Consider the following 26561-nt stretch of genomic DNA (forward strand, 5'->3'; position numbering starts at 1 on the left):
TGGGGATATAGCTCCAGGTGGATGCCTGCCTTGCATGGGTTCGATCCCAGCACCACTTTCTGAACAGCTTTTCCCTTCTGGCAAGCTGAAATCCTGTCAGAGAGATGCTCAGAAAGCCAAAACATCACAGGGTCCCATGCATTCCTGCTAAGGAGACGGCTGGCTCTCCTGGGTGCAAAGCACTGTCCTGAGCCTGCGCTCAGCCCAGGCTCCAAGCAGGGACGCGCGTCTGAAGGCTGTACCCAGCCTAGTGTACAGTCACCAGGTAGAGCCTTAGGCCCAAGTGGCCTACCTGTTCTCAGGGCTCCCCGTGGAGTCTAGGCCTCTGGATCCGGTGAGTGCCTAAGGCTCCCTGGTGGCAGCATGGCATCAGCCTGCTCTGAAACCAAGAAGCCACTCCCCCCCACCCCCCCAGCTCCACTCTGCATTCTCAGAAGCATGGGGAGGAAGGGGGGCAACTTCCCTGAGCTGTCTCATAGCCGTCCCCACAGGACAACTTGGTGCAGGCTGTCCCTGTTCCCGAAGGGGGGTGGGAAGAAGGCCCCCCAGGACCAGACTGCACCCCAGCACAGCTGGTCCTCAGCATGAACAGAGAACTTTTGGTCCCCATCGTGGTCCTGGCTGAGACGGCTTATTTATTAATGCACAGGTGTGAGCCAGGACAGTGTTCACCCAACCCTATGGGGAAGGTGCTGGGGAAACTGAGGCACTCTTCCACATTCAGATGACCCTGCCCCACGTCCTCACTGATGGGGCAGGGGTGGCCGGCCATCTCGCACGGTGTCCATTTCTCGGGGTCTGAGGGTAAGTGGTAGCCGCGGCCGGGCCTTCACTGTCAGTGGGACTTGAGGGTCACCTCCACGGGAAAATGGTCACTGATGGCAAGAGCCTGGAGGGAAAGGAAGTGGAGCCTCAGCGCCTGGGAGGGCCGAGGTGCGGAGGGCCGGGGTCCCGCGCCACACTCGCCTGGGCCTGGTCCAGGTGGAACTCCTCCTGGAAGTCGTGCACGGCGGCCGAGTGGGGCTTGAGGCTCCTGCGCAGGCGGGCGCCGCACACCACCAGGCGGTCGTAGGCGCAGTCCGAGTTGCCCACCGTGGTGTCGGCACTGTCGGGGATGAGCCACTTGAAGACCTCGCTGCTGCGCAGGCGGATGGACGCCCAGTCCTGCGGGCGCAGGTAGCTGCAGTCGGCGTTGAAGTCGCCCAGGAACAGCATGTCCTGCGGAGAGGCAGGGGCGCGGTCACGCGGGCCCGGACCCCCACGCGGGCCTGCCGGGACCCGGGGCGGCTTACGTCGGTGCCCCACTTGTCGATCACGTCCAGATACACGTCGTACAGGGCATCGATCTCCGCCACGGCCTGGTGTGGTGCGGCATGCAGCGGGACCAGCACCAGCTCCCCGGCGGCTGCGGGGGAAAGAGGGCCTGAGGGGCGGGGCCAGGGCTGCCAGGAGGGGGCGGGGCCATGGTGGCCCGGAGTGAGGGCGGGCGCGGAGGGGCGGGGTCTGAGGGGCGGGGCCAGGGCTGCCAGGAGGGGGCGGGGCCATGGTGGCCCGGAGTGAGGGCGGGCGCGGAGGGGCGGGGCCTGAGGGGGCGGGGCCATGGCTGCCAGGAGGGGCGGGGCCTGAGGGGGCGGGGCCATGGTGGCCCGGAGTGAGGGCGGGCGCTGAGGGGCGGGGCCTGAGGGGCGGGGCCAGCCTCACCGGAGCCCGGCGCGGAGAACTTGACCACGAAAGGCTCCCGGCTGAAGGCGTCCTCCGGGTCCGGGTACTGGTAGGTGTCCACCACCGACACCGCGGCTTTCCTGAGGCAGAGGACACGGGCCCGCTGAGCCGCCCCCCGCCCCGCGCCCTCCCGCCGCCACTCTGCTCACCGGTAGACGAACAGGTACATTTCTTTGTAGTGGTCCCGGCCCAGCGGCGCGCTGCTCACGAAGTCGTACTCGTGCCGGGACTTGCTGAGGGGAGACCGGGCCTGAGTACGGGCGCGGGGAGCGCGGGGGGGGGGGGGGAAGGGGGGCGCGGGACGCTGGGCACAGACCGCACCTGTTAATCTGCTCCATCAGCGCGGACACGGCGCTCAAGTCTGGGTCTCGCACCTCCTGCACCAGCACCACGTCGTAGCCGGCCAGGATCTGGGGAGGAGCCGCAGGTGTGCAGCCGGCTGCCCGCCCACAGGGCCCGGCTGCATACCCACAGGGCCCGGCCACCCACCCACAGGGCCAGCCACCCACCCACAGGGCCCGGCCGCTCACCCACAGGGCCCGGCCACCTACCCACAGGGCCCGGCCACTCACCCACAGGGCCCAGCCACATACCCACAGGGCCGGCCACTCACCCACAGTGCCCGGCGGCTCACCCACAGTGCCCGGCCACTCACCCACAGTGCCCGGCCGCATACCCACAGGGCCGGCCACCCACCCACAGTGCCTGGCCACTCACCCACAGGGCCGGCCACTCACCCACAGTGCCGGGCCGCTCACCCACAGAGCCCAGCCATTCAGCCACAGGGCCCGGCCGCATACCCACAGTGCCCGGCCACTCACCCACAGTGCCCGGCCACTCACCCACAGGCCCGGCCACCCACCCACAGTGCCCGGCCACTCAGCCACAGGCCCGGCCACTCACCCACAGGGCCACCCACCCCCGGCCGTGCCTCACCTGTGCTATGACGCTGCCACAGGCTGGGTCTGATACTTTGCTGTCACCAAAGCTCTGGATGTTGAAGGCTCCGATACGCAACGCAGCAGCCCCGGCAGCCCCGAGTGCCCAGAGCGCAGCCAGCACAGCCCAGGGCCCACCCATGAGAAACCGGCAGCCTGAGGGACAGGCACAGCCAACAAGCTATGCTCGCCAAACCACACCCAGCCTGGGAAACCAGGCTTGCCTTCCACTCCAGTGGCCTTCCCAACAGCACATTCTACCCCTCCACTGTCCCCACTGTGCCCCCGGGGTGGGGGTGGCACAGGGGGTGGCTGTCAACTCAAGACTGTCTCCCATGAGGAAAACTGAGGCTCAGATGGAGGACTCCCCCCCCACACCCATCCCCAGCTCACTCAAGGCTGACTTACCTGGGATGTGGACTTGGTGGTGTGGCGAGGCTCAGGCGTCCTGGGCCGCTGGGGTGAAGGCCAGGTTGGAGGATGCTGTGGCCAGGATCTGCTGCGTCTTGGTTCCACAGCAGCTCTCATGCCAAAGCACCAGCAGGTATTTGAGGCCTTTGGTCCAGGGGAGGGGCTGGTGTGGGCCCCGCCCCCACCCCCACCCCCGTGGAGGCCAGAACTCCTAGCTCTTGTTCCCAGAGATCCAAGAGGGCAAGAGAGGAGGCTGCCCCAGAATGATGGGAGAGGCCCCTGCCCTGCTCCAGGCCTGCCCTGAACAGTGGGAAAAGCCCTTGACAGCCCCCTAGAATGGCCTCAGGATTGAAGAGGAAAGCCACATCCACAGCCTAGATCTTGTTCTTGCCTCCACCTCCCCAGAAATTAGGTCACCCAGAATTTGCTTCCTTGAGCTGTGTTCCCTAAGAGAAATAGGTGGAGTAATGGAGAAGACCAGTCGCATCCTGGCCAAGCACCCCCTGCTGCTTCTGACACCTGTCCTCACCTCAGAGAAAAAAGCAGCTGGTCCTGTCCCAGCCCCGCGTCCCAGCCTCAGCGCGCACGCCCAGGACAGCCCCACAGCAGGAGGCAGCCGGCAAGGCAGACAGCACCCATCCCCGTCCTCGCCCTCTGGCACGGCGAGGGGAACTGGGATCACAGCTCCAGCTGGGCAAGGCAGCCTATCCACATGCCAGAGACACCCACACGCCACAGCGGCGCCGCCAGGGCTGGCAGAGCTCCCGGGCTGGAGCAGGACCTGGAGAGCAGAGGGTGGTCCAGCCAGGCAGCCGCCTCCAGAGGGCACCTGCAGCGGCAGTGGCACCGGCCCCGGAGGTCGCCACCGCCCCAACATCACAAGCTGCAGGTTTTCATATTTTATTGAAAAGCAACAACAAAAAAATCCTTTACGTATTCACACGCCCCATCCCCTCCGGATGCCTGAAGCTCTAGGCCGTCTCCTGTGTAGGCCAGGCAGGTATGGGCAGGCACCCAAGGGTCCTGCCCCTGCCCCTGCCCCTGGCCCTCAGGGACGCGGCCCCTCCTACACGATGACAGTCTGCACCTCCAGCTGGCCCTCGGGCGAGGCGATCACCAGCTCGCCGCCATGCTCAAGAATCTCAATGTCCTCGGATGACACCATGGTCACTGTGGCCTGTTCGGTGCCATTTGCGCCTGCCCGGGCCGCCAGCACGGTGCCCTCCCCGATGGCCGAGGCCAGCGTCATGGCCACCTGCTCCGTGAGGCTCTCCGGCGTGGCGATGGTGATGGTGTCGGCCGCCGCCGCCTCCGGGGCCAGCGCCGCCTCCTGGTCCACGGTCACATTCTGCACAATGATCTGGTGCCCAGCACTCGCCTGATGCACGATCTGCTGCACCACCTTCATGATGTGGCTGTCCACCTGGGGGCACTGTTTGGCTCAAGGGACCACCTGGCGGCAAGTCCACCCGCCCGCCCCGCCCCCGCCCCGCCCCAGCCCTCACCTCTGTCTGGGCGCCCTCAATGATCTCGGCAGCTTCACTGGTCTCCGCATCATCTGCAGTGGCCTGAACGGACAGTCCTGGTCAGCCCGTGCTGGCCCGAGCAGGGCTGCGTCCCGCCCGCCACACACCCACCTCACCTCAATGATGTACTCCTGGGTGTCGGCCACCACGGACGAGAACTCCACCAGCACCGCGTGGGCGTGGGGGTCCTCTGTGAGCACGGCCGCGGAGCGCTCCTCCGACACCAGCAGCTCTTCCACCTCCAACAGACAGCCCCCTGGGGCAGGCGGGTGGGCAGGAGGGGGTCACACCCTGTCAGACCCAGCCCCCCACCCCCGCCCCCCCAGCCAGGGCCACACCTTTGGTGCGCAGGTGCCGGTTGAGCGTGCCGTGCTCTGCAAAGCCGCGGCCACACCTGTAGCACTTGAAGGGCTTCTCGCCCGTGTGGTGCCGGACGTGGCGCACCAGCGAGCCCTTCTCCCGGAAGCCCCGGTTGCAGAACTGGCAAATGTGTGGCTTCTCTTCCAGGTGTGTCCGGAAGTGCACCTGCTGGGCATTCTGAGGGGATGCGGCCGGGCCTCAGCACAGGACCCCAGCTCCCCGACCCAGCCTCCGGGTCTAAGTGGAGTGGGGAGCCAAGGGGGGGCGAGGGGCCAGCGCGTACCTTGGTCTTGTAGCGCTTGCCGCACTGGGAGCAGGGGAAGGGCCGCTCGTCCGAGTGGACGCGCCGGTGGCCGCGCACGTGCGCGATGGTCTTGTAGAGCTTCCCGCAGTCCCCGCAGCGGAAGCGACGCTCGCGCATGTGCACCTCCTGGTGCTTCTTGAGCAGGTAGGCCTTGGGGAAGGCCTTGCCGCACTGCGCACAGGTGAACGGCCTCGGCCCTGCGGCCGAGCACGCTCGGGTCAGACACAACCACAGGCCACAAACTGCACCTCTGCTGCCTGTGGCCGCCCAAACCCTGCCACCCACCTTGGTGGCCTCTCTTGTGGGCCTCCAGGGTGGCAGCCGTGGGAAAGCTCTCGCTGCACTGAGGACACGGGTGGGTCCTGGGCACAGCCGAAGCCTCTCTGGCCATCTGCTGGGAGACCATATGGCAGAGCTAAACACCCACTTTGGGTTGCGCTCCAGGCACAAATAGAAGATTCCACTCCTGCTCCCCGCTCCCTGCCCCCCCTCCCCGCAGGCTCCCTTGTGGCCCAAGGAATAGACAGGAAACAGGCCAGGAAGCAAAGTCACCGCAGAAAGCAATGCTACTTCCCGCTGCAGGGAGCCGGCAGCCGGGCCGGGAAGCACACGGCGCGCCAGCAGCAAACACCTACCGTCTCCATCTGCTCCGTCTCCAGAAGCCGCAGCTCCGGAGGGCCCTCTCCCAGGGGCTGCGGACCAGACCCAGAGGGAGGGGCGGCCTCCAAGGCGCCCTCCTCCCCAGCAACCCGCTCAAGGACAATGCCAGAATTCTGCATGGCCTGGTGCAGCAAGTTCTCTCGGCTGCCCTCCGCAGAACAGGGGCGCTCCGCAGGGACAGGGGGCTGCAGGAGGTGAAGGGAGGCTGCCAAGCGGCCCAGCATGGGGGTGCCCTCTCAGTCACCCCACTGGGCCGACCCATGCCAGGCTCTCCTCCCAGGTTCCTCAATGCAGATCCTCACCTCCCCACAGTATGCGGCCAGCGGCCTTTGTGCTCACTGGACGAACCCCAGCCCTCCCTCCTCTCTCCCCCTCCAACCACACAGCCCCTCCCATCCTGAGACCAAACTGAGGTCCCCGTGGAGCTCAGCTTGCACAAGTCCGCCCTGGGCCTGCGGCTGGAACCAAGGCCTAAGCCGGGCCTGGCACTGAGCAGGCAGAAGCTAGCGCGACCCCTACCTCCGGGGCCAGCGCTCTCACGCCCAGGGGCAGCTCCTGCATCTGCACATGGACTTCATGGATGACAGTGCCCTTGGCATCTGTCACCAGGTGAATCACGGGTGACGTCTCCACAGGCTCTCCGGCCACAGACGTGACTGTCCCCACAGAGGCGCCCGGCCCTTCAGGGTAAAGCCAAAACGTGTCCTTGAATGGCGGCGCCAGACCCGTGGCCCCCGCGGCCCGGCAACCTCCCGGCCGCGCGTACCCGCAGGTGCGTCCTCTTTGCCCACAACCACGTCCTTGCTCGTGCCGAAGCGGAGTTTTTCTGTGCACGGCGTGAGGGACTTGAGGTGCCGGGTCAGCGCGCCCGACTCCCGGAAGCTCTTCCCACACTTGGCGCACTTATACGGGCGCTCATCTGTGGGGAGAACAGGGTGAGCCGGGGAGGAGGGGAGGCAGCCGTGGAGCCCTGCCGCTTTCCGGGGGAGCTGGGGCACGAGGTCTAGAGCAGGGCAGGGTCAGGACGGGCTGACGGGGCGGCTCCAGCCCTCGGCCCCGCGCCGCTCACCCGTGTGCCGCCGGTGGTGCCGGATGAGCGAGCCCTTGGTCCGAAAGGAAGCCCCACAGAGCGCGCACTGGTGGTCCTTGCGACTGCTGTGGGTGACCATGTGGGCCTTGAGGATGCTGCCCTGCGGAGGAGCAGCGGCGCGGCTCAGGGGCCCGGGCCCGGCCGGGCAGTGGGGCCACGCCAGCCCCAGCCCCTGGCGCCAGCCCCACCCCGGGCTCACCGTCTTGAAGGTCTTGTGGCACAGCGAGCACACGTAGCGGCCATCCTTGTTCACCAGCAGCTTCACCTGGGCCTGCTCGGCCTCCTCAGCCAGCCCCGGTCCCTGCCGGGCTGGGGCCTCGGGCACCTCTCCGTCTCCAGGCTCGGCCTCAGCAGCCACAATGACCTCTTTGATGTGCCCACTGTCTGAGGAGAGGTGGGTGGACATAAGCCTTGGGGCCTGGCACAGGTCTGGCCCACAGAGACCCCCTTGAGGGAGACCCCGGGGCCTGACCTGTCCTCAACACACAGGGCGGGGCCCCTGCTCTGCACCTGGCCCCAAACCCGACCAGCACTGAGGGAGGGCTCCACAGGCCCCAAGCGGCAACCCCTCCCGCGCCACAATGCTGCCTGAAGGGCTCCAGGGCCCCCAGAATGTGTCCAGTGTAGGAAGCGTGAGCAGACCCACCATCCCATGCCCAGGGGCACACGTCCTGCAACAGGCTGCGTGCACGGAGGGGTGGAATGGAGAGAGGGGCAATGGTCTGAGCTGCTAGAAGTGGAAAGAAGAGCCCTGCCCGGTGCAGGCTGGGACGGGACGCCAGCCCTGGGGATGCTTTTTCCAGGCACCCGAGATGGCCTGAGGAAAGGAAGGCAGGGTTTTGCACTTCCCCCGTGGTGCAGAGGAAATGTGACGATGTGGAAAGCTATCATGTAAACAAGCTCCACGTTTCTGCTCACGACGTGACAAGTGGGAACAAGCTGTGAAGCCACTTCTTAGAAACCATCTCCACCAGGATGGCACCTTGTTTTGACAGGCCATTCTCTCAAAACAGAATGAAAGCATCATGACTCATAAACAATTAAGGGGATCTCTCACCCAGATCCCCGCTGACACTCTCAACAATCCACAAGTATCTTCCCAGAGGACCTGACAGGTGAGGAACCCGGCAGCCATAGCTGCGGGATGCAGAGGCAGAAGGTGCCCGGAGAGCTCAAGGATGATGGCGCCCAGCAAAGACTTAGAGCCACTAGAGGTCAGAGGTGGGTGGAGAGGGGCTCAGCAGGCTAAAGGTCTGGAGTCTACACAGGTGCCAGAAGCCAAGGAACTCGTTTCTCAAGGGACAACACCCACCCCAGACACCACACTGCTCCATGTCTGCTGCAGAACCTCCAGGAAAGGCAGTGATGGGCACAGGTGTGCAGCACCTCCCTAGGGAGGCCACCCGCCCAGACTCCCCTCCCAAGCCTGGGGCTGGCCTCCCCCACAGATCCTCCCTCTTCTTCCTGCCTAAGCTGGTTCCTGCAGCTTCACAAAGCCAAGTTCTACCTGTTGTCCAAACCCAGTTCCTGTCCAGCTGCCCGCTCACCCACCCGCCTCTGCCCCTCAGCAGCAGCCAGACAGGGAACCACTGCTCCCTTCTCAACCCGCCGCCGCCCAGGCCCGGCCCCTCTGCCCTCCCCTGACATTTGCGCACCAGCCTCTCATCCTTCACGTTCAACTGCCTTCGTTCAGCATTCAGCTCCTCTGCACCCAGCAGCCTCCAATTAACCACAGCTTGACATTCACATTCACCCCAACACACACACACACACACACACACACACACACACACACACACACACACACACACACACACACACACACACACACACACACACACACACACACACACACACACACACACCAGCAAGCCCGTGATCATAAAACACAGCATCAAAGAGGCTTGGCATCGCACGCTCATAAAAGCCCGATGAGAATCAGGGCAGGAACTCCACACCAATGAAGGCAACCCTGGGAGTGAAGAGCAAGGACACGAACAGGTTGGGGCGCTGTCCACACCCACCAACCTTGCAACACCATTCACTGAGTCAAGTGGGCCATGTAGGGCCAAGAAAAGCAGTGCAGAAGGTTCTAGGAAGACTAAGGCAGAGACAGCCATGATGGGACTCGAGCTGAAGACTTGCCTGGCTGTAAGCGCCCCAGGACTGTGTGGGCCTGGCACCAGGAGCAAGCCCAAGTCCCGGGGCCAGCGGAGGGCTCAGCCAAGGCCTGTGTCCTGGTGGCCAGGCCCTGCTCTCAAGAGTAGGGGTTATGTGCAGCAGAGACACCCCATCCTCTAGAAGGACTACAGCCTCCGATGCTCAGAACCGAGCGCCATGCGTGGACAGCGCCATGTTCACTACTGAGCTGTCTTACCAACAAGGTCCGGCGCATGGCTGATGTCCGCTGCCAGGGAGGCGGCCTCCACCACGATGTGGGCCACAGTGATGGGCTCCTCCGGGCCTGCTGCTGGCACCATCTACCGACAGGATCAGGGGACAAACAGGAGGCACATATGGACTCCGCCTCCAGAGCGTGGCCAGCTTCCCTGGTGGAAAGCTGGGGTGGGGAGGGCAGGGGCACACCTGCCCCCGGGTGGGATGGCTGGAAGGGGCTCTTCCCCAACTGGACCTTGGCTGGCTCTGCCCAACGCCCAGCCGGGCCCTAGAGCTGGGGCCAGACCCATCCCTGTATTCCGGCCACCATGCCCTGCCCCAGGAACTGTGAGCAGAGCACAGTCCAGGACAAGAAGGCAAAGCTACGTGAAACCCAAGCTAAGAGAGGCCCTGAGGCCAAAGGAAGGAAGGACCCCATCTCAAAACGGTGCCTCCTCAGGGCCAAGCCAGCCCTGGGCATGCGGGCAGCCCCCCTGCGCACTAGCCTCAACTAGGACAGCCTGGACCACCCCCTCACCCACAAGCAGACGCCTGCCCTCTGTCCTCTGCCTGCCCCCAGGTCGCCAGGAACCCCTCCTCAGCCAGTGTCTAACGGGGGTGGGTAGGAGCTCACCTCCTGGCCCAGCAGGGCAGTAGCAGTAGGGGTGGCAGGCAGGGCCTCATGTGGGGCCCGCTGGCAGGACTTCTGAATCTTGTGCTGAACAAAGTCCTCCAAGGCAGTGAACTCCACCTGGCAGCGGCCACACCTGTGCACATCATCTTCATCTGCAATGAGCCTCCCGTCAGGGGAGCGAGGGGCCACCAGAGCCCATCCAGTGGGCTGCGCTCCCCGATGATGGGGCCGGGCCCTCCCCAAGGCAGCTGAGAATGCATTGGCAAGATGCAGCACTAAGGAACCTCATGGTGCAGTCCCCATGCTCGGCAGTACCGCAGGAGACCAGCAGCCTGCAGGGATCTACCAAGGCTGCCACACCAAAACCCCACTCCGGCGGTGAGGGAAGAGAGGCATGCACTCGAGAGCCTGAGGACCACAGATGACCAGGATTTAAGGCTGTGGGGAGAAGGGATCTAGCCCTATGGTAGAGCGCTTGCCCAAGATTCAAAAACAGAAACGCATGGGGACTGAATGTGCACGTGGCATCTCATGGCTCCTCTGCCAGTTGTCTCCTCATCCATAAAGTGCGCTGACCAGTGTGTGTGTGTAGGGCACAGCAAGGGTCACTAAGCTGATGCCCACAAGGCTTTGGCAAAGGGAGCAACCTTTGGAAAACAGGAACGATGACCATTCTTTTCATTTGCTCTTGCTCGGCATTTTTGCCCACATCTGTATTCTACTTGAGCCATGCTTCCAGCCCAGCATTTTGCTTATTTATGTCTTTCCGACTTTTCTGCTCAGACTGTCTTCAAACCAAGATCCTCCGGGCCTTCGGATTATAGGCCTGAGTCACAGGAGCCCAGCTCCCCGACCACCCTGGTTACTTCACTATAAGTAGGTGGTACTGGAGGCCAAACCCACCCTTGTGTCTACTAAACACAAACTCTTACCACTGAGCTACAGACCCAATCAATCTCCACTGGTTCCCAGAGCACTCCTACTCAAATGTAGATGCCAAGGCCAGTCCTTCTGTACTCCTACCCCAGGGTCACTGCACCCATCCCGGGACTGCAGGAAATACTTCCCACTCACTGGGGCCTAACTGTGTGGCGGCATCACCGAGTCCTGCCAGTACCCTGGCTGAACAACTACTTCACCCTGAGAAAGGTTCAAGGTTACCATCTGAACTGAGAGCTGCCTTGTTCCTCCTTCTGGGAGGTCTGCTAGTTCCCAGCACCTCACACTCCGCCCCACACCAACATCAACTCAGGCCTGGAGAATGGGAACATGAAAAAGAAAAAAGCCAAACCTGGCGCACGCCTATAATCCTGTCTACTCAGGAGGCTGAAATCTGAGGGTCTCATCTACAAAAAGCCAGGAAGTGGAACTGTGGCTGAAGTCAAAGGGCACTCGGGAGACTTGGACAGACAAAGCCCAGGGGCCGTGCCCAGGCCCCGAGATCAAGCCCCAAGACTACAACCACCACCACCAACAAAAAGCCACACCAAAGCAATGACTCGTCCTGGGGCAAGCTAGAGGGGATCACGGCCAGCGCTGCGGGGCCAGCCACCCTCGTAACCCTCCCGCCCCGCCTCGCTGGGAGTCTGACTCAGCACCGCGCACTGATGGCCGTGGGAGTCCCGGCCTCGCAGAGGCCCGGCGGCGGCCCCGCCTCCGGCCCGGCCCGGGCGAGCCCAGGGCGGCGGGGAGCGCGCCCTGCACGCCCGCGGGGTGAAGCCGGGGGGACGGGGCGGTCCTCCCCGCCCGCCGGGCCCCCGTGACCCCGCACGTCCACGCCCCGTAACCTCGGCCTCCCCGCGCGGGGGGGGTCCACTTCTCGGGGTTCATTTAAGGAAGCCGAGCTCGGGCGGCCCGCGGTGCCCAGTCCCCGCCCCGGCCCGGCCCGAGCCCCGAGGGCCCCGCCCCGGCCCGGCCCGAGCCCCGAGCGGGGCCCCGACGCCAGGCCGACAGCGTGCGCCGGCCCCGCTCCGAGGGGCCCCGAGACCAGGCGCCCTGCGGGCCCGCATGCGGCCCGGGCCCGGCGGTGGAGCCCGCGGGGCCGAGGAGGAGCCCGGGCCAGGGCGTCGGCGGGCCCCGCCGTCCCCGGGCCGGGCCGCCCGCTCCCGGCCGCGCTGGGCCCTCGGGACCCGGTTACCTTCCTCGCTGAAGGGCGCCGGAAGGCCGAGGAAGCCCCCGGGGGCCAGGGCCGCCGCCGCGACCCCGCCCTCGCCCGCCTCCCGCCCGGCCTCGGCCCGGGCTCCTGCCGTATGCGCGGCCGTTACCCGCACTGCCATCGCGCCCTCCATGTCGCAACGCGCCGCAGGAAGATGGCGGATTTACGACCGTGTCGTCATAACAACGGGCCGCCGGGACGGCTTTGATTGACAGGCGGAGGGCGGAGCCTGCGGGAGCTGGGGCGGGGCGTCCGGGAGGTGGGGCGAGGTCTGAGGTTGGTGGGCGGGGCGCCCGGGATGCGGGGGGCGGGGCCCGCCGGGGGCGGGGCGCCCAGGAGGGTGGGGCTCACGTTGGAGAAGCGGGCCTGGGCGTGATCTCCGCGTGTCCCGGCCGCAGGCGCCGGGGCCGGGAAGGAGCGGGCCCTCGGGTTCGGTCTGTTCGCTGAGCCGGCTTCCGCGGGCCCGGGCCGGGCCGGGCCGAAGCGGAGCCGCCGGCCAGCAGCCGAGCTCGAGGCGGCCGCCACCGGCCTGCCTGCCCCTGCCCCGCGGGGGTTCGCTTCCGCCCCGCGTGTCCCCCGTGCGCGTGCAGCTCCGCCAAGCTCTACCTCCTGTCAGATCCACACGACAGTCCTCCTCGGTGACCTTTAGGCCACTGACCGGGGCTGCGTGCGTACCGACCCGGCATCCGTCTCCTCGGTCCGTACCCTCCCTGAGCCGTGGCCACGACCCCATCTACTTCCTGGGACTTGTCTGCTCTGAAGCGCGTCATATAGGACGTGCAGACGCTTGTGTCCAACTTCTTTCACTCAGCATACTTACAAGGTATCCAGGCTATAGTATTTTGGGGGTTGTTTTTTAAAGATAAGGTCTCTCACTGTGTAGCCCAGGCCAGTCCGTCCTGGAGCTTTTTTTTTTGGTCGGTCATGGGGCTTGAACTCTGGGCCTGGGCAGTGTCCCTCAGCTCTTCAGCTCAAGGCTAGTGCTCTACCACTTGAGCCACAGTGCCACTTCCAGTTTTCTGGTGGTTAATTGGAGAAAAGAGTCTCACAACTTTCCTGCCCGGGCTGGCTTTGAACCGCGATCCTCAGATCTCAGCCTCCTGAGTAGCTAGGAAGGATGACAGGCCTAAGCCCCTGGTGCCCGGCCTGTCTTGGAACTCCTGATCCTCCTGCCTTGGCTTCTGTGCTGATTACAGGTATGCACCACCACGCCCAACTGATTCATTCCTTTTTATAACCAAACCATATTAACATTGTACAAACAGAGCACATTTATATTCTCCATCACATTCTCATGGCTCTCACCTTTTTGACTGTGGTGAATAGTGCTGCTCTGGTCCTTCCTACTTAAGTTCCTTTTAATGTTTTATACGGGTTACATTTAGTGACCTCTTTGAAACTGATTTGTTGGATTGAATCATCTAAGAGATCATCCCCATTTTTGAAGATGAAAAGGCAGCAGCGCAGACCTTCTGGGATACTTGCCTGGAGGCCGATCCCACGACAGACCCAGGCTGAGACCCACCAGGCTGGCTTTGCCGACTGTTATTCTCAGTGTACCACCTGGATGCTGGTGTGAGGGGTCCTTGAGAGCCATTCCAGATCATCTCCAAGGAGGATGGAGCACCACACAGAGCTCTCGGACGTAAGCCCAGAGGGGGCAGCTCTACCCTCAGGACACAGAAAAGTTGCTTCCATGCTGCACCGCCCAGCTGGGCCCCTGGAAACCTGGCTTGGCGGCAGCTGAGATGTACGAGAAGCAGACAGGGGTCATCAGCATGCAGCGTGGAATGATTGATGAAGTTTTTCCTGCGTGCAGGTAGGTACCAGGGGCTTGAACTCAGGGCATCTTGGCTCAACTTTCCTCAGAACTGATGCTTTACCACTTGAGCCATGCCTCTAGCCCTGGAGCTGCATTCTGAAAACAAGTCATGAGTTACTTACCACTGACTTTTTTGTTTTGTTTTGTTTTGTTTTGTTGCCAGTTCTGGGGCTTGAACTCAAGGCCTGGGTGCTGTCCCTGAGCTCTTTTGCTCAAGGCTAGCACTCTACCACTTGGAGCCACAGATCCACTTCTGGGTTTTGAGCAGTTAATTGGAGATAAGAGTTTCATGGGGGGGGGGGGTGGCTGGGAAGGTGGCTCAGTGGTAAGAGTGCTTGCCTTGCATGCATGAGGCCCTGGTTCGATTCCTCAGCACCACATAAGCAGAAAAAGCCAGAAGTGGAGCTAAGGCTCAAGTGGTAGAGCGCTTGTCTACAGCTGAGTAGCTGAGGGACAGTGCCCAGGCCAAGTTCAGGCCCCACGACTGACCAAAAAAAAAAGTTTCATGGGTACTTTTCTGTCCAGACTGGGTTTGAACTGCAGTCCTCAGATATCAGCCTCCTGAGTAGCTAGGATTACAGGCATGAGCCACAGGCACCTGGCTTGACAGGTTTTTTGTGTTTGTTTTTTGTACTGGGGTTTGAACTCAAGACCTGGGCACTTGACCTTAGCTTTTTCACTTAAGGCTGTTGCTTTACCACATAAGCCACAGCTCCATTACCAGATTTTTGGTGGTAAATTGGAAATCAAAGTCTCAAGACTTTCCTGCCTGGATTTTGAACCTTGATTCTTGGATCTTAGCCTCCTGAATAGCTAGGATTATAGGTGTGGGCCTCCATACCCTGCTACACCACCGATAGGTTTTAAGAAGAATGACTGTTGGTGTTTCCTAAGGATCTTTCTGGCTGGTGGTTCAAGTGGAGTACCAGCAGAACAAGCAGGTTCAAACTGTGTTACCCGCCAGTTAACAAGGATCCCTCTGCCACTAGAAGGATCTCAGGGCTCAACAGAGAGGCAGGAAGAGAGCTGGAGAAGCTGTCAGGGTTTAGTATGGATGTCTCAGAGACAAAGAGAAGAAACAGCAGGTTGGGGGTTGGAGCATGGATCTGCAGGGCTTCTCAAGAGAAGTTGAGTCCAGATCCCTGTAACACTCCCTTAAGGGTATGCTGAGGAAAGAAGTGGAAAAGCCAGCAGCATCCAGGGAATTGAGGAAGGAAGCGCATTAAAGCACTGCATGGCCTGAATGTGTAGGTAAGCCAGAAAAGCTGGCTAAAGAGATAATCTCTGCTTAGAGGACTCAAGGGCAAGCCAGGGCAGTGCTGGGCTACTCGGGGAACCAGAAAAAAGCATTGAGAGCAGTTTTTCACTTGGGGGGAGGCCTAACGGTGCCATCAACTGGAGGTGTACTGTGTTTCAGATACACATCAAGGAGCCCTTTTAGGCTGAATGCTGGTCGCGCTCCTGCCTGCAAGCCTAGCTATTCAAGAAGCTGAGACCCAAAAGATCAAGGATCAAAACCAGCCTGGGCAGAAAATCCTTTCAGATTCCAACTCTTAACTTATCAGAAAAAAAAAAGGGGGGGGGGGGACAGGGCTGCAGGTGTGGCACAAGGTCATCCTTCCCTGTTCCCACCAAAGTTCAGCACTCTTCCTTGAGGGCGACTGGTACTTCCAGATTTCTCCAGGACACTGTCCCCAAATCTTCCCCTCTTGGTGAATTGTACCTCTACAGCTAGGTCAGCCCACTTTCTGCCATCTGCAGACATAATTATCCGAAGTTAAACCAGCCCCATGGCCAGGCACAGGGGCTCACACCTGTCATCCTAGCTACTCAGGAGGCCAAGATCTGAGGATCTCACCGTTCCAAGCCAGCCCAGGCAGAAAAGTTCCCAAGAGACTCTTATCTCCAATTAACCTACTCAAAACCCGGAAATGGAGCTGTGGCTCAAATGCTAAGAGCACCAAGCCTTGAACAAAAAAGCTCAGGGACTATGCCAGAATCAAGGCCCAGAATCCGCACACACACACACACGCACACACACACACACGCACGCACGCACACACGCAAGATATGCGAAGGAAAATCAGACTCTGGCTCCGTGTGCTAGAAAGTAAACGGCGTGGGTGGGTGAGGCGTGTGGGTCCCGGCTGGTCCCGACACGAACGGTGCAGCACGCCCGCACTTGGCCGGGGTTGCGGGTGGACATTCCACCGGGCCGCGGTGCTCCCAATGCCCCTCGGGTGAAGACGAAGCTGCGAGGACCCCGGCGGCCGGCGGCTCCGGGACGCGTCGGGCTGGGCCGCAGCCCCGCCCCGCCGCCGGCAGAGGCTGGGTCCTGTCACCGCCAAGGTCCCGGCAGAGGCTGCAGGCGGGGGCGCCGGGCCCGTTGGGGAAGAAGGCTCCGCTGGGTCCCAGGACCCGGACGGTTTGCGCCTCACGCGCCGACGCCGCGGCCCGAGCGTGAGCGCAGGCCCCCGCGAGTCCCCGCAAGGCTGCGGACGTGATTCCGGCCGGGGAAAGACCGCGCCCCGCCCCACCGGCTCCAGCGGGGGCTCCGCCCACAAGGGGAAAGCCGGCCAATCAGCAGCCGTCCTGGCCCTGGGTCACTTAACCGAGGGCCTCCGTCACCTATGCTGACCGCCGGCTTCCAATGGGCGAGCTGCCCCGCGGCCGCCAATGAGCAGCGGTCTTACGTTCCGTGCCGCGCTCGGTCCGCAACGTTTCCGCAGCGAGCGCTCTACCCTGAACGCCGGTTGGCGCCCGGCCAGCCAATCGTCGGGGCTCCCGGGGCCCGGCGGCCAATGCCCGACTGCCCTCCCGAACTGGGACGCGGCCGTTGGCGCCGAGCCTTCGCAGCTCGCGGTACGCGCGCACGGATTGGCGCGGACGGCGACCAATGGGCGGCGCGCGCGAGGCGCGGGGCCAATGAGCGCTCCGGGGGCGGGGCGAGCGCCGCGGCGGGCGGCTGCGAGGAGCGGCCGGTGGCGGCGGCGGCGGCGGCGGTGGCCGGTGGCATCGGGCGGCGGGCGGCGGGCGGCCATGGCGGAGTCGGAGGCCGGCGGCGACGACGCCCGCTGCGTGCGGCTGAGCGCCGAGCGGGCCCAGGCGCTGCTGGCCGACGTGGACACGGTCCTGTTTGACTGCGACGGGGTGCTGTGGCGTGGGGAGACGGCCGTGCCGGGCGCGCCCGAGGCCCTGCGGGCGCTGCGGGCCCGCGGCAAGCGCCTGGGCTTCATCACCAACAACAGCAGCAAGACGCGCGCCGCCTACGCCGAGAAGCTGCGGCGCCTGGGCTTCGGCGGCCCGGCGGGGCCCGGCGCCGGCCTCGAGGTCTTCGGCACGGCCTACTGCACCGCGCTCTACCTGCGCCAGCGCCTGTCCGGCGCGCCGGCCCCCAAGGCCTACGTGCTGGGCAGCCCGGCCCTGGCCGCCGAGCTGGAGGCCGTGGGCATCGCCAGCGTGGGCGTGGGTCCCGAGCCGCTGCGGGGCGAGGGTCCCGGCGACTGGCTGGCCGCCCCGCTGGAGCCGGACGTGCGCGCGGTGGTGGTGGGCTTCGACCCGCACTTCAGCTACATGAAGCTCACCAAGGCCGTGCGCTACCTGCAGCAGCCCGGCTGCCTGCTCGTGGGCACCAACATGGACAATCGGCTCCCGCTGGAGAACGGCCACTTCATCGCGGGTCCGTGCGCCCCGGGGCGGGGAGGCGGCCGGGCGGGCCTCGGCCCCTGCCTGCCTGCCTGCCCCCTGACCCAGACGTCCCCTTCCTTCCGTCCCGCAGGTACCGGCTGCCTGGTTCGAGCCGTGGAGATGGCTGCCCAGCGCCAGGCCGACATCATCGGGAAGCCCAGCCGGTTTATCTTCGACTGCGTGTCCCAGGAATACGGCATCGTCCCGGAGCGCACCATCATGGTGGGGGACCGCCTGGACACAGACATCCTGCTGGGCGCCACTTGTGGCCTGAAGACCATCCTGACCCTCACCGGAGTCTCCACTCTTGGGGATGTGAAGAGCAATCAGGAAAGTGACTGTATGTCCAAGAAGAAAATGGTCCCCGACTTCTATGTTGACAGCATAGCTGACCTCTTGCCCGCCCTTCAAGGTTAAAGATCTAGTGTCTTTAACCTCGGGAATAAAAAAAAAAAAAAAAAGAAAATTGAAAAATCAGTTACCCAGATTAATAGGTGGGACTTAGGCATGGTTGGAGTCGCCACAGACTGCAATTGAAGTTAAGCAGAGGGTGGTAGTTGTTAATGTTGTAAGTAAACGCTTGGGGGGAGGTGTTGTTTACAGATGCTTATATTTTAAGATGCACTTTTAAGCTTGGAGGGCATTGTCAGGTGGGTCTTGGGCTATGTATCTGTCAGTGAGGGCACACATAGTATCTGCCCAGGATTCAGGTAGCCCTCAAGCCTTGCTTGTGAGATCGAGTTGGGTCTAGGGGTATACGTCACATGTTTTACTGGAAAACTTAATTCAGGGATCATCACTGAAGGGCAGAGAGGAAGAAGGGCTGGCTTGTGGCTTCCAGTGTGCCCACGCAGCCCAGCAGCCCGATGCAACGTCCAGCTTCGCCTCTGTGGAGTGGAGGAGGGGCTGCTCCCTGATGGTGCCACCCTGTTCTCGGGGTGAGAGGTGCTGCCTTGCCACTGCCTGCTTGCTTCCTTGAAAACCACTTTGATGTCACAATTGAGTATCTGTTCCGTTTCAGATGTCCAGGGCTGCAGCTCTTCACACTCAGCTGCCCACTTCTGTTAACTGCCCAGCCAAACCTCAGCTGTCTGAAGTGTGCATTTAAACCCAGGTGACTCAGACTGAGTATATGGTAGGCCCAGTGGCCGAGTGGGTGTGGGTGCCGTCACTGAACTCTGGGCTGCTGTGAAGGTAGCTCAGAGCAGCATTGGTACCAAAAACCATTATTTTTTAACTTGTGAACACATTTGTGAGTGGTGGCATTGAATTGTAAGTGTGTAGATTAATGGTTGTGCTCTGTCTCATAGGGGTAAATCCCACTGAACAATTTCCATGTCCCACAGCTCACCTGAAGGCTAGCAGTGTGCTGGCCAAGGATTTCCTGTGGCTCCTGCCCCCACCCCCACCCCCGGGGTAAGAAGGGGAGAGGTGCCCCAACCTCAGTGCAGGAAGTCCTTTACAAAATATTCACTCTTCCTGTCTTCCCTTGTCCTGGGGTGAGCCTGGGTCAGGGTGGGGTTTGATCAGTGGCCTGTGAAGCCACCTGCTTTGGCTTCAGACTCCTTTGTTGATAGCCGAATGGTAAGACGGGCAGGGCCCAGCGGCCAGCAGGCTCTCGGCAGGGCCTGGCCTCCTCTCCTGCACCTGTTCCCTGTCTGCTGACCTGGCAGAGTGGGGCGTCTGCAGCACTCACTGGGCAGAGCCTGGAACATGGCTCCCGGCCGACTCCTTCCCAGTGCTTCACCCTGAATCCCAGTGGCCACAACACTTCCCATTCACCAAGTTCTCACAGCAATAAAGTGTCCCGTACCTGCAACCACGCACCCCACGGCCAGGGGCCCCTTGGCCGGGCAGTGGAGGGTGGCAGTGCAGATGATGGCTAACAGTGTGTCTGGATACTGAGCAGGCCCATGAGGGCCTCATCCCCCACAGCAGCTGCCACAGCCTTGATCTGCTGGGGAGGGGCCCGGAAGTCTCTTATGTGCCCCACCTCCCACCCACTTCACTGTGTACCCAAATGCACATTAAACTCTAAAACTCCAACTGAGCTGTCTTCTCGTCTTCATAGCAGGGACTTCTGCCTAGGGGAGGGTGGCGACAGGGTAAGAATAGGTAGCAGAGCACTGGAGGCTCACTCACACCTGTAATCCTAGCTATTCAGAAGGCTGAGATCTGAGCATCAGAGTCTTAAGTCAGCAACAGCTCCATGAGTCTTGTCTCTACTTGGGCTGTGCTTAAGTGATAGAGCACTAGCCCTGAGCAGAAAAGCTCAGGGAGGAGCTGAGAAGGTGGCTTAATGGTAGAGTGCTTGCCTTGAATGCATAAGGCCCTGGGTTTGATTCCTGAGCACGACATAAACAGAAAAGACCAGAAGTGGCTCAAGTGGTAGAGCGCTAGCCTTGAGCTTAAGAGCTCAGGGACAGCGTCCAGGCCCAGAATTCAAGATCCACAACTGAAAAAAAAAAAAAGCTCAGGGACAGTGCACAGGCCCTGGGTTAAAACCCAAGGCCAGCACAGAAAGGAAGGCCAAGGTGGGATTCCAATTCCAGAGCTGGAACACTTGGCTGCTGCAGCCCAGTCCACTTCAGAGAAGCATCAGGAAAAGCAGAGCCCCCAGACAGGGCCTCAGGGGTGGTGGTGGGTGGTGGGCACACCCACACAAGGCCATGTGAGGAGGGCAGAAACGGTGCTGGGGGCGAGGGGGGGGCGGGGAAGCTGACTTCACTGTCCTGGAGGCCGTGCTGGAGGCCGGCTTCACTGTGGGCAGGCCTGGGCACGGCTATGGGATGCTCACAGCTCTCTGGTGGCGCTGGCTTCTGGGAAGGACCGGCATAGCCCTGCACCCTTAGTGTATTGAACACGCGTTTATTGAGGTAACAGGCACCAGAAACACACTAGGAAGCGTTAAACCTGCCCAAACCAGACAAAATCACCAGCTGGGCCTGGGCGCTCCCTAGCCGGCCAGTTGGGCTGGCTTCCTGCGAAGGCCTCACTTTCATGCCCTCCCAAGACCCCATGCTCTTCTGTCCGCACAAGCCAGGCGTCCAGGACCGGGCCAGCTGGTGGGGGAGAGGGCCATCCTGGCACTATCAGGGATATCAGATACTGGCGGGGAGGAGGCGGTGGGGTCTGGGAGGGCGCAGTCGTTGGGCTCATCAAAGGCTTCCTGAGACTTCCCTGGCCGAGGGCTGGAAGGGGGCAGCGGACAATTGGTGCTTTGTCAGCAGGTGCTGCAGTATGGAGGAGGGCAGCCACAGCGGGAGCCCAGGGCCTAGGCCTGCCCAGGTAAGCGCCTTCTCCCCTGGGACAAGGACCTGAGCTGTCCTGAGCAGGGGACAGGAACGCTCCCCCCCCCCCCCGCCCCGCCGCCCCTCCTTCCCTGAACAAGCCTGCTCTGATGTCCCCAGCTGAAGACCAAATCCTGCCTCGGGGCCTGGAGAGGCGCAGGGCTGCTGCTGCTGCTGGCGCTGGCTGCGGCGGGGGCCGTGACCGGAGCGCTGCTCGGCTCTGCTCACAGCCCACCCAAGGTGAGCCCCTCCAGCCGGGCGTGAGCAGAGGGGGTGCGCCAGGCAGCTCCCCCTCAGCCCTTCAGTGGAGCCAGGGCCAGAACACTGGCCGGATGGGGAAAGAGTACAGGGAAAGGCCACGCGGAAAACAGAAATGGCCCGGGCCAGGGCATGGCGTGCTTGGGACGCCTGCACGGCTGAAGTCTAACCTTCTTCCCCCAGCCGCTGCCGCAGATGCTCCGGCTCCCGCTCCCGGGGCCCCAGTCCAACCAAACCACCCTAGTGGACATGGCCAGGAACATGGCAACCATCCTAGTGACTCCGCCTCAGAGCAACCGCAGCTGGGCTGTGCTGTTCGACGGGCAGAGCGTGAGTGGGCCGGGAGGCTGCCAGCCTGCCTGGGGTTGGGATGCCCCCGCCTCACCCACCTGCCTCCCCAGGGCTGCGTCTGTTACCGCCCTGCGGAGCACAAGGCCTGCTTCCTCCGCCCGATGGAGGCCCGAGACCGGGAGACCCTGCGCCTGCTGGTGGACACTTCTAGGGTGAGCAAGCCCAGCTGGCCGGGCCTGCAGGCCAGGGGCCAGACAAAAGGTCCTGTGTGCAGCCCTGCTGGCCAGCCAGGGCTCCAGTTTCAGAGGAACAGAAAGCTCTATCTTCCCTCTGCTGAGGCTGCTGGCAGGAGCAGGTGCTGCGGCGGTGGGGGCGGGAGGTGACGTCCCACAGGGCCAAGGGCAGGGCACTGCCTCCACAGGGGGGCCCACTGAGTCTTTCTACAGGCCCAAGGACCCCGCACGCCTGGCCAGGACCCCCAGCACGCACAGGAGCTGCTGGCAGTGCTTGGGGACCGCGCCGTGGACCCTGCCCAGGTGGGGGCTCCCGTGCGGCACCTCTGTGCAGAGACCCCCATCTACTGGGCCCGTCGAGCAGAGGGTGAGTCGGGGCAGGCGTGTGGAGGGGACTGGGCTCCCACAGGACGGGCTAAGCAAGGAGAGCCCTTTAGGAACTGATGAGCCCCTTTTCCCTCCCCAGGGCCCCAGAGGCAGCGACTGATCTATCTCTGCATCGACATCTGCTTCCCGAGCAACATCTGCGTGTCCGTCTGCTTTTATTACCTCCCAGACTAAAACCCCGCCTGGCCCAGGCCGGCCCTGTCCCCGGCCAGCGCCACGGAGGCCGGCTGCTGTCAGAGACTAATAAACCCTGATCTCGCCATGGTGGTGCTCTCTGCAGCCTCAGGACTGAACGGGGTGGGGCGGGGGCGGGGCTCAGCCTCAGGTCGGGGTCCAGTCTCTTAGGGGGTGCGGCCTTTCCCCACCCAGGCAATGCAGCCTGGCGCAGTGGGCATCCTGAAGAGCAACTGGGCACAGAGAGCAGGCTGGCCTGGCAGATCTGGGCTGGCCGAGAGGGAGAGCTGACCTGACGCGCAGAGGCGCCCCTCGGCCAGGGTGCTGTGGAGGTGAATCCCACCGGAGCCACGGCCTGGTGGTTGTTTGCGGTCCAGAGAACTCAGGCTAGCCCAGCACACTGTCATTGAAGGCCAGGCAGACAACAGCCTTCTGGTGCCCACCATACTCTCTCTTGATCTCTCCAGTCTCCACACACCAGAGCCGGGCCAGGTTGTCAGACGAGGCTACAGAGGGGAATGGAGCGGCAGCTCAGGGCCAAGGCCTAGGGCAGAGGGAGGAGGGCAGCACAACCAGCCCCTCCAGAGGGCCCTCCTGGCAGGGGGGGGGGAGGGGGGAGGAGGGGGAGGCTCTCGGCAGAGGACGGGGGAGGATGGAGGATGGGCCCCCCCTGGTGGGGCGGGGCGGGGTGGCGAGCGAGACTCACCGGTGACGATGTACTGCGAGTCCCCGGAAAAAGCGCAGCCCCACATCCAGCCTCGAGACGACTCTGCAGGATTGCTGCTCTTGATGCTGAGCTCCGTCATCAGAGAGAAGTTGGACGTCCTCCAGATCTTGCATGTCTGGTCAGCTGAGCAGGTGGCGAGGAGCCTGGGGGGAGGGGCGCGTGGGGATGCAGCCCCCCCCCCCCCCCCCCGCCAAGCTGCCAGCCCCAGGCAGGTCAGATCCCACCAGCCACCGGGCCAACACGTACGTGGAGTCAGGGCTGAAGCGGCACTGAAGGGCGTAACGCGTATGGGCTGGAATCTTGGTTTTGGGGATGAGCTGGGTCACCTCGTCACCAATGCCCCCCGTGAGATTCCACACATAACAGTTGCCCTACAGACAGTGGGGGGCAGTCATTCTACACCCAGAGCACCAGAATGCACTGAAACCTAGACCTGGATCTGGGGACACCCGCAGAGGTGGCTAAATGCAAAGGGACCAGAGCTAGGGCAGGCAGGTGGGTCCTGCACTTCCTGCCTACAGGAGGCCCAGGGAGGCCTGGCCCCACTCAAGGCCATGCCCAGCCAGCCAAGAACACGAGTCAACACCAGCCTGTCACACTCTCTCTCTCTCTCTCTCTCTCTTTCTCTCTCTCTCCCCCCCCCACAGGCTAAGGGTGCTACTTGGCCAGCAGGGAAGCACGGAGGACAGGCGGTACCCAGGGAGAAGTCTGGGATGTGGAAAAAGCAACATGCTGGGATTTAAGTGACGTAAAGGGAGACAATGAGGCCCCAAACCAGAGTATTCTCTGGGCCGTGGGAAGGGGCCCGGCATCTCGTGGTCTCCTTAGGGGAACGTCGAAGTCCGGCCAGCAAGGCTGCAGGACGCTTCAATGGCCGAGGAAGAAATAGGTGACTTAGGTCCGGAGGCCCAGAGAGGAGGAAGGGAGCCCACCAGCACCAGGAGGTGAGCAGGGGAGGGGAGTGGCCGGCCTGCGGGGCGGGTGGTGGCAGGGGACAGGGCAAGCTGCAAGGGGGCCAGCGGGAGTGGCACGTGGAGGCTCCTGGCGTGAGGCGCTGGATGGATGTTGGGGCTGGGGGGGGGCAGCACGGGGCCTGCGGGACCCCCAGGGATGCTCCCGTCCCCAGGAGCTGCCTCTCCTCCGGCCCGTCCACTGGGCTCACCATGCTGTTCACGGCTGCCATGTAGCTGGCGTCGGGGTCGATGTGGGCGGACGTGATGGAGAACTCGGGCTCGGGGATGAGCTGCTCGTTGTGGTCGGTCTTCAGGTCCCAGATGTGGATAGCGCCACTCTGGTCACCCACAATGAGCTCCGCCTGGGGTGTGCGGGGTGGGCGAGGCGTGAGCACGCTGCTGGTCCCCCTAAGCCCCCTGGGGTGCCCGGCCCCAGGAATGCCCCTCACCTGGTTGGGGTGCAGGCACACACAGTTAATGGGCGCGTTCACCTGAAAGATGCGCTGACACTGCAGGTTCCGGGACCTGTGGTGGCGGTCAAGAGTCACACACTGTCTCGGGCTGGATGCCCTGCCCTGGCCAACTTCTCCGCCAGCTGCTGGGAGCTGACTCGTGGGGAATTCTGGCCTTTCCTCCCTGGGAAATGGAAGGCCAGCGCCTAGCCTCAAGGTAGGGATAGCTCCATCAGGCTTTTCTCCTTCCTTCGCTAGAGCGCCAACACAAAACACCCTGGCTCAGCCCACAGCCAACCCTAGGCAGGGGACCCCTCCTGCCCAGCACCCGGACGGACACCTGAGATCCCAGATCCGGGCCGTGCAGTCCTCCCCGCCTGTGTACATCCAGCGGCCATCCTCGTGGAAGCCCACGGACGCGATGTTCTTATTCACCCCGTCGTAGCTGATGATGGGGTTGGGGTTATTGGAGTTGAGGTCATACATGCGGATGTGCTGGTAACCTGGGGACACGGGCGGAACTGAAGCAGGGCTGGGTGGACCCGTCAGAGGCCGGGAGGCGGTGGGCAGAAGTCAAGAATCACCTGTACCTGCAGCAGCAATCATGCTGCGGTCGGGCGTGATCTCCAATGCGTTCACCTGCTGGGTGTGTTAAGGAAGGTGGCAGGGAAGAGAGCCCGGAGGCCCCTGCCGGTGTCCCGCGGGGGCCACCTTCCCGCCCCCGGGCGGGGTGGAGGATACGGAGTCCTGGTGCTGCACGGTGCGCGTGCAGATCCCGCTGTGGGCCTGCCAGAAGCGCACGGTGTGGTCGTAGCCGGCCGTGGCCAGGATGACGGGGTCGCTGCCCACCGTGCCTGGGGACGTGTTCATGGCGGGCCGAGGCCTGCCCGGCAACGGGCAAAGCTCAGAGCATCTGGGAAGGAGACGGGCGTGGGGGGACTGGGGGGCACGGGGCAAGCGCCTCCGGCAAGCTCAGCCCCCAGGGCCCCACGCCGCGTGCGCCTTCCCGGCCGGCCTCAGCCCGCAGCCGCCCGCACCGGCCAGTCACGCAGGTGGCTGGCTGCCGCAGGAGCGAGCTGCGCATGCGCGGCCGGGCCGGCCGGCGAGCGGGCCGCAGGAGCCGGGCGCCGCGACTGCGCATGTGCGGCTGCACGGCGGCAGGCCCCAGAGGGCCGGGGCGCTGTTGGCCTGGACCCCCCCCCCCGGCGCCCCCGAACTCTCCCGTTGCTCCGTCGAGCTCCCCGGCCCCGTCCTTCTGGAATGCTCCCCCGGCCGGGTCCTCCCAGCCACCCAGCAGCCGCCTTCCAGCCTCCGTCCCGCGGCTTCCGTACCTTAACCCGCGCGCAGCGCTCGGCCGCGGTCCAGGGCGGCTTGGAGAGCCGGAGCGAGTCGATTGAGGCCGGGGCCGAAGCTAGAGTTATCGATGGGCCCTTCGGACGAGTCCACGCGGCGCGGGAGGGGGGAGCTGGGACGAAACCAACGTCCTGCGGCGCGGGGGGGGCTCCGGGGCCGCGGCCTCGTCCCCGCCACTCACCGCACCCCGCTGCTGCCCGACTTCCAGGCCCCTGCACCTCATCCGTCACCAGGCCCGGGATTGCCAGGCAGATTCCAAGCTGTGAATTTTGGATAGCAACGAAGTTATTTTATGTTTAGGGTAAGCATATCATAAACGTTGCATGGCACGGACTTAGACCAGAGTGTCACCCACAAGCCAGTACTGTCAGCTCTAGGGAGGCTGGGGCGGGAGAATCATGAGTTCAAGGCCAGCCTGGGCTACGTGGCAAAACCCTGTCCCCCCCCAAAAAATGTGATATCTCGTGTAAATAAAAAATAAAAAAACCAAAAACTTAGCCCGGTGCCGGTGGCTCACGCCTGTCATCCTAGCTACTCAGGAGGCTGAGATCTGAGGATCATGGTTCAAAGCCAGGCCAGGGCAGGAAAAGCTGTAAGACTCTTATCTCCAATAAACCACTCAGAAAACTGGAAGTGGCGCTGTGGCTCAAGTGGTAGAGCGCTAGCCTTGAGCTGAAAGGCTGAGGGACAGCGCCCAGGCCCAGAGTTCACATGAAGCTAAAGTCCTGTAGTTCTTTTTGCTAGATGTAGCAAAATGA

General features: G+C 63.1%; 5 protein-coding genes across 11 annotated transcripts; 2 read left to right on the forward strand and 3 right to left on the reverse strand.

Annotated features, from left to right (window-relative positions):
* Positions 1–610: 610 nt before the first annotated feature.
* Positions 611–3310, reverse strand: LOC138814639 (deoxyribonuclease-1-like 2). Of its 2 annotated transcripts, XM_070003742.1 has the most exons (8): positions 3069–3310; positions 2659–2816; positions 2044–2132; positions 1872–1955; positions 1702–1802; positions 1293–1405; positions 967–1218; positions 611–889 (listed from the first exon to the last, which is right to left on the reverse strand). In XM_070003742.1, exons 2-8 carry the CDS (start codon positions 2800–2802, stop codon positions 836–838), a joined length of 837 nt encoding a protein of 278 aa, XP_069859843.1. In that variant the 5' UTR covers positions 2803–2816; positions 3069–3310; the 3' UTR covers positions 611–835. The 2 variants fall into 2 exon arrangements, with proteins under 2 accessions (XP_069859843.1, XP_069859842.1); XM_070003741.1 differs by having other exon boundaries at positions 967–1405.
* A 647-nt stretch (positions 3311–3957) lies between these two features.
* On the reverse strand, positions 3958–12316 carry LOC138814625 (transcription factor E4F1). Of its 5 annotated transcripts, none has more exons than XM_070003705.1 (14): positions 12159–12316; positions 10022–10173; positions 9389–9491; positions 7211–7395; positions 6991–7111; positions 6688–6840; positions 6441–6577; positions 5897–6106; positions 5547–5655; positions 5241–5458; positions 4936–5134; positions 4714–4853; positions 4577–4639; positions 3958–4503 (listed from the first exon to the last, which is right to left on the reverse strand). In XM_070003705.1, the coding sequence occupies exons 1-14, from the start codon at positions 12307–12309 to the stop codon at positions 4138–4140; spliced, it is 2307 nt and encodes a 768-aa protein (XP_069859806.1). In that variant the 5' UTR covers positions 12310–12316; the 3' UTR covers positions 3958–4137. The 5 variants fall into 5 exon arrangements, with proteins under 5 accessions (XP_069859806.1, XP_069859805.1, XP_069859803.1 ...); XM_070003704.1 differs by having other exon boundaries at positions 3958–4494; positions 5547–5652; positions 6441–6601; XM_070003702.1 differs by having other exon boundaries at positions 5547–5652; positions 6441–6601.
* Positions 12317–17000: 4684 nt separating this feature from the next.
* LOC138814636 (glycerol-3-phosphate phosphatase) lies at positions 17001–19731 on the forward strand. Its single transcript, XM_070003732.1, has 2 exons — positions 17001–17677; positions 17777–19731. Exons 1-2 carry the CDS (start codon positions 17038–17040, stop codon positions 18100–18102), a joined length of 966 nt encoding a protein of 321 aa, XP_069859833.1. The 5' UTR covers positions 17001–17037; the 3' UTR covers positions 18103–19731.
* A 1185-nt stretch (positions 19732–20916) lies between these two features.
* On the forward strand, positions 20917–22318 carry LOC138814642 (BRICHOS domain-containing protein 5-like). 2 transcript variants are annotated; one of them, XM_070003749.1, is made up of 6 exons: positions 20917–20973; positions 21096–21215; positions 21417–21563; positions 21635–21736; positions 21971–22124; positions 22224–22318. In XM_070003749.1, exons 1-6 carry the CDS (start codon positions 20926–20928, stop codon positions 22316–22318), a joined length of 666 nt encoding a protein of 221 aa, XP_069859850.1. In that variant the 5' UTR covers positions 20917–20925. The 2 variants fall into 2 exon arrangements, with proteins under 2 accessions (XP_069859850.1, XP_069859849.1); XM_070003748.1 differs by lacking the exon at positions 20917–20973 and having other exon boundaries at positions 21069–21215; positions 21417–21736.
* LOC138814634 (target of rapamycin complex subunit LST8) lies at positions 22283–25858 on the reverse strand. Its single transcript, XM_070003730.1, has 9 exons — positions 25782–25858; positions 25192–25363; positions 25041–25092; positions 24791–24953; positions 24448–24523; positions 24208–24360; positions 23292–23416; positions 23025–23188; positions 22283–22824 (listed from the first exon to the last, which is right to left on the reverse strand). Exons 2-9 carry the CDS (start codon positions 25318–25320, stop codon positions 22706–22708), a joined length of 981 nt encoding a protein of 326 aa, XP_069859831.1. The 5' UTR covers positions 25321–25363; positions 25782–25858; the 3' UTR covers positions 22283–22705.
* Between the last annotated feature and the right edge of the window lie 703 nt (positions 25859–26561).

Source organism: Dipodomys merriami, unplaced genomic scaffold (genome assembly GCF_024711535.1).
Source record: "Dipodomys merriami isolate MVZ:Mamm:240054 unplaced genomic scaffold, mDipMer1.0.p SCAF_60, whole genome shotgun sequence".
NCBI classification, from domain to species: Eukaryota; Metazoa; Chordata; class Mammalia; order Rodentia; family Heteromyidae; genus Dipodomys; species Dipodomys merriami.

What these genes read in the sequence shown, in the direction of transcription:
- LOC138814639 (XM_070003741.1), bottom strand. Translation starts at nt 2,802, where the DNA reads ATGGGTGGGCCCTGGGCTGTGCTGGCTGCGCTCTGGGCACTCGGGGCT. An exon ending in GTTCTCCGCGCCGGGCTCCG is followed by an intron (nt 1,406 to 1,701) that starts GTGAGGCTGGCC and finishes TTTCCCCCGCAG; the next exon opens with CCGCCGGGGAGCTGGTGCTG. An exon ending in TCCACCTGGACCAGGCCCAG is followed by an intron (nt 890 to 966) that starts GCGAGTGTGGCG and finishes CTTTCCCTCCAG; the next exon opens with GCTCTTGCCATCAGTGACCA.
- LOC138814625 (XM_070003701.1), bottom strand. Translation starts at nt 12,309, where the DNA reads ATGGAGGGCGCGATGGCAGTGCGGGTAACGGCCGCGCATACGGCAGGA. An exon ending in CCATGCGCCGGACCTTGTTG is followed by an intron (nt 7,396 to 9,388) that starts GTAAGACAGCTC and finishes ACCTCTCCTCAG; the next exon opens with ACAGTGGGCACATCAAAGAG. An exon ending in AGACGGAGCAGATGGAGACG is followed by an intron (nt 5,656 to 5,896) that starts GTAGGTGTTTGC and finishes ATGGTCTCCCAG; the next exon opens with CAGATGGCCAGAGAGGCTTC.
- LOC138814636 (XM_070003732.1), top strand. Translation starts at nt 17,038, where the DNA reads ATGGCGGAGTCGGAGGCCGGCGGCGACGACGCCCGCTGCGTGCGGCTG. An exon ending in GAACGGCCACTTCATCGCGG is followed by an intron (nt 17,678 to 17,776) that starts GTCCGTGCGCCC and finishes TCCGTCCCGCAG; the next exon opens with GTACCGGCTGCCTGGTTCGA.
- LOC138814642 (XM_070003748.1), top strand. Translation starts at nt 21,086, where the DNA reads ATGTCCCCAGCTGAAGACCAAATCCTGCCTCGGGGCCTGGAGAGGCGC. An exon ending in CTGCTCACAGCCCACCCAAG is followed by an intron (nt 21,216 to 21,416) that starts GTGAGCCCCTCC and finishes TTCTTCCCCCAG; the next exon opens with CCGCTGCCGCAGATGCTCCG. An exon ending in TGCTGGTGGACACTTCTAGG is followed by an intron (nt 21,737 to 21,970) that starts GTGAGCAAGCCC and finishes GTCTTTCTACAG; the next exon opens with GCCCAAGGACCCCGCACGCC.
- LOC138814634 (XM_070003730.1), bottom strand. Translation starts at nt 25,320, where the DNA reads ATGAACACGTCCCCAGGCACGGTGGGCAGCGACCCCGTCATCCTGGCC. An exon ending in CAGCATGATTGCTGCTGCAG is followed by an intron (nt 24,954 to 25,040) that starts GTACAGGTGATT and finishes CCGTGTCCCCAG; the next exon opens with GTTACCAGCACATCCGCATG. An exon ending in TGTGCCTGCACCCCAACCAG is followed by an intron (nt 24,361 to 24,447) that starts GTGAGGGGCATT and finishes CGCACACCCCAG; the next exon opens with GCGGAGCTCATTGTGGGTGA.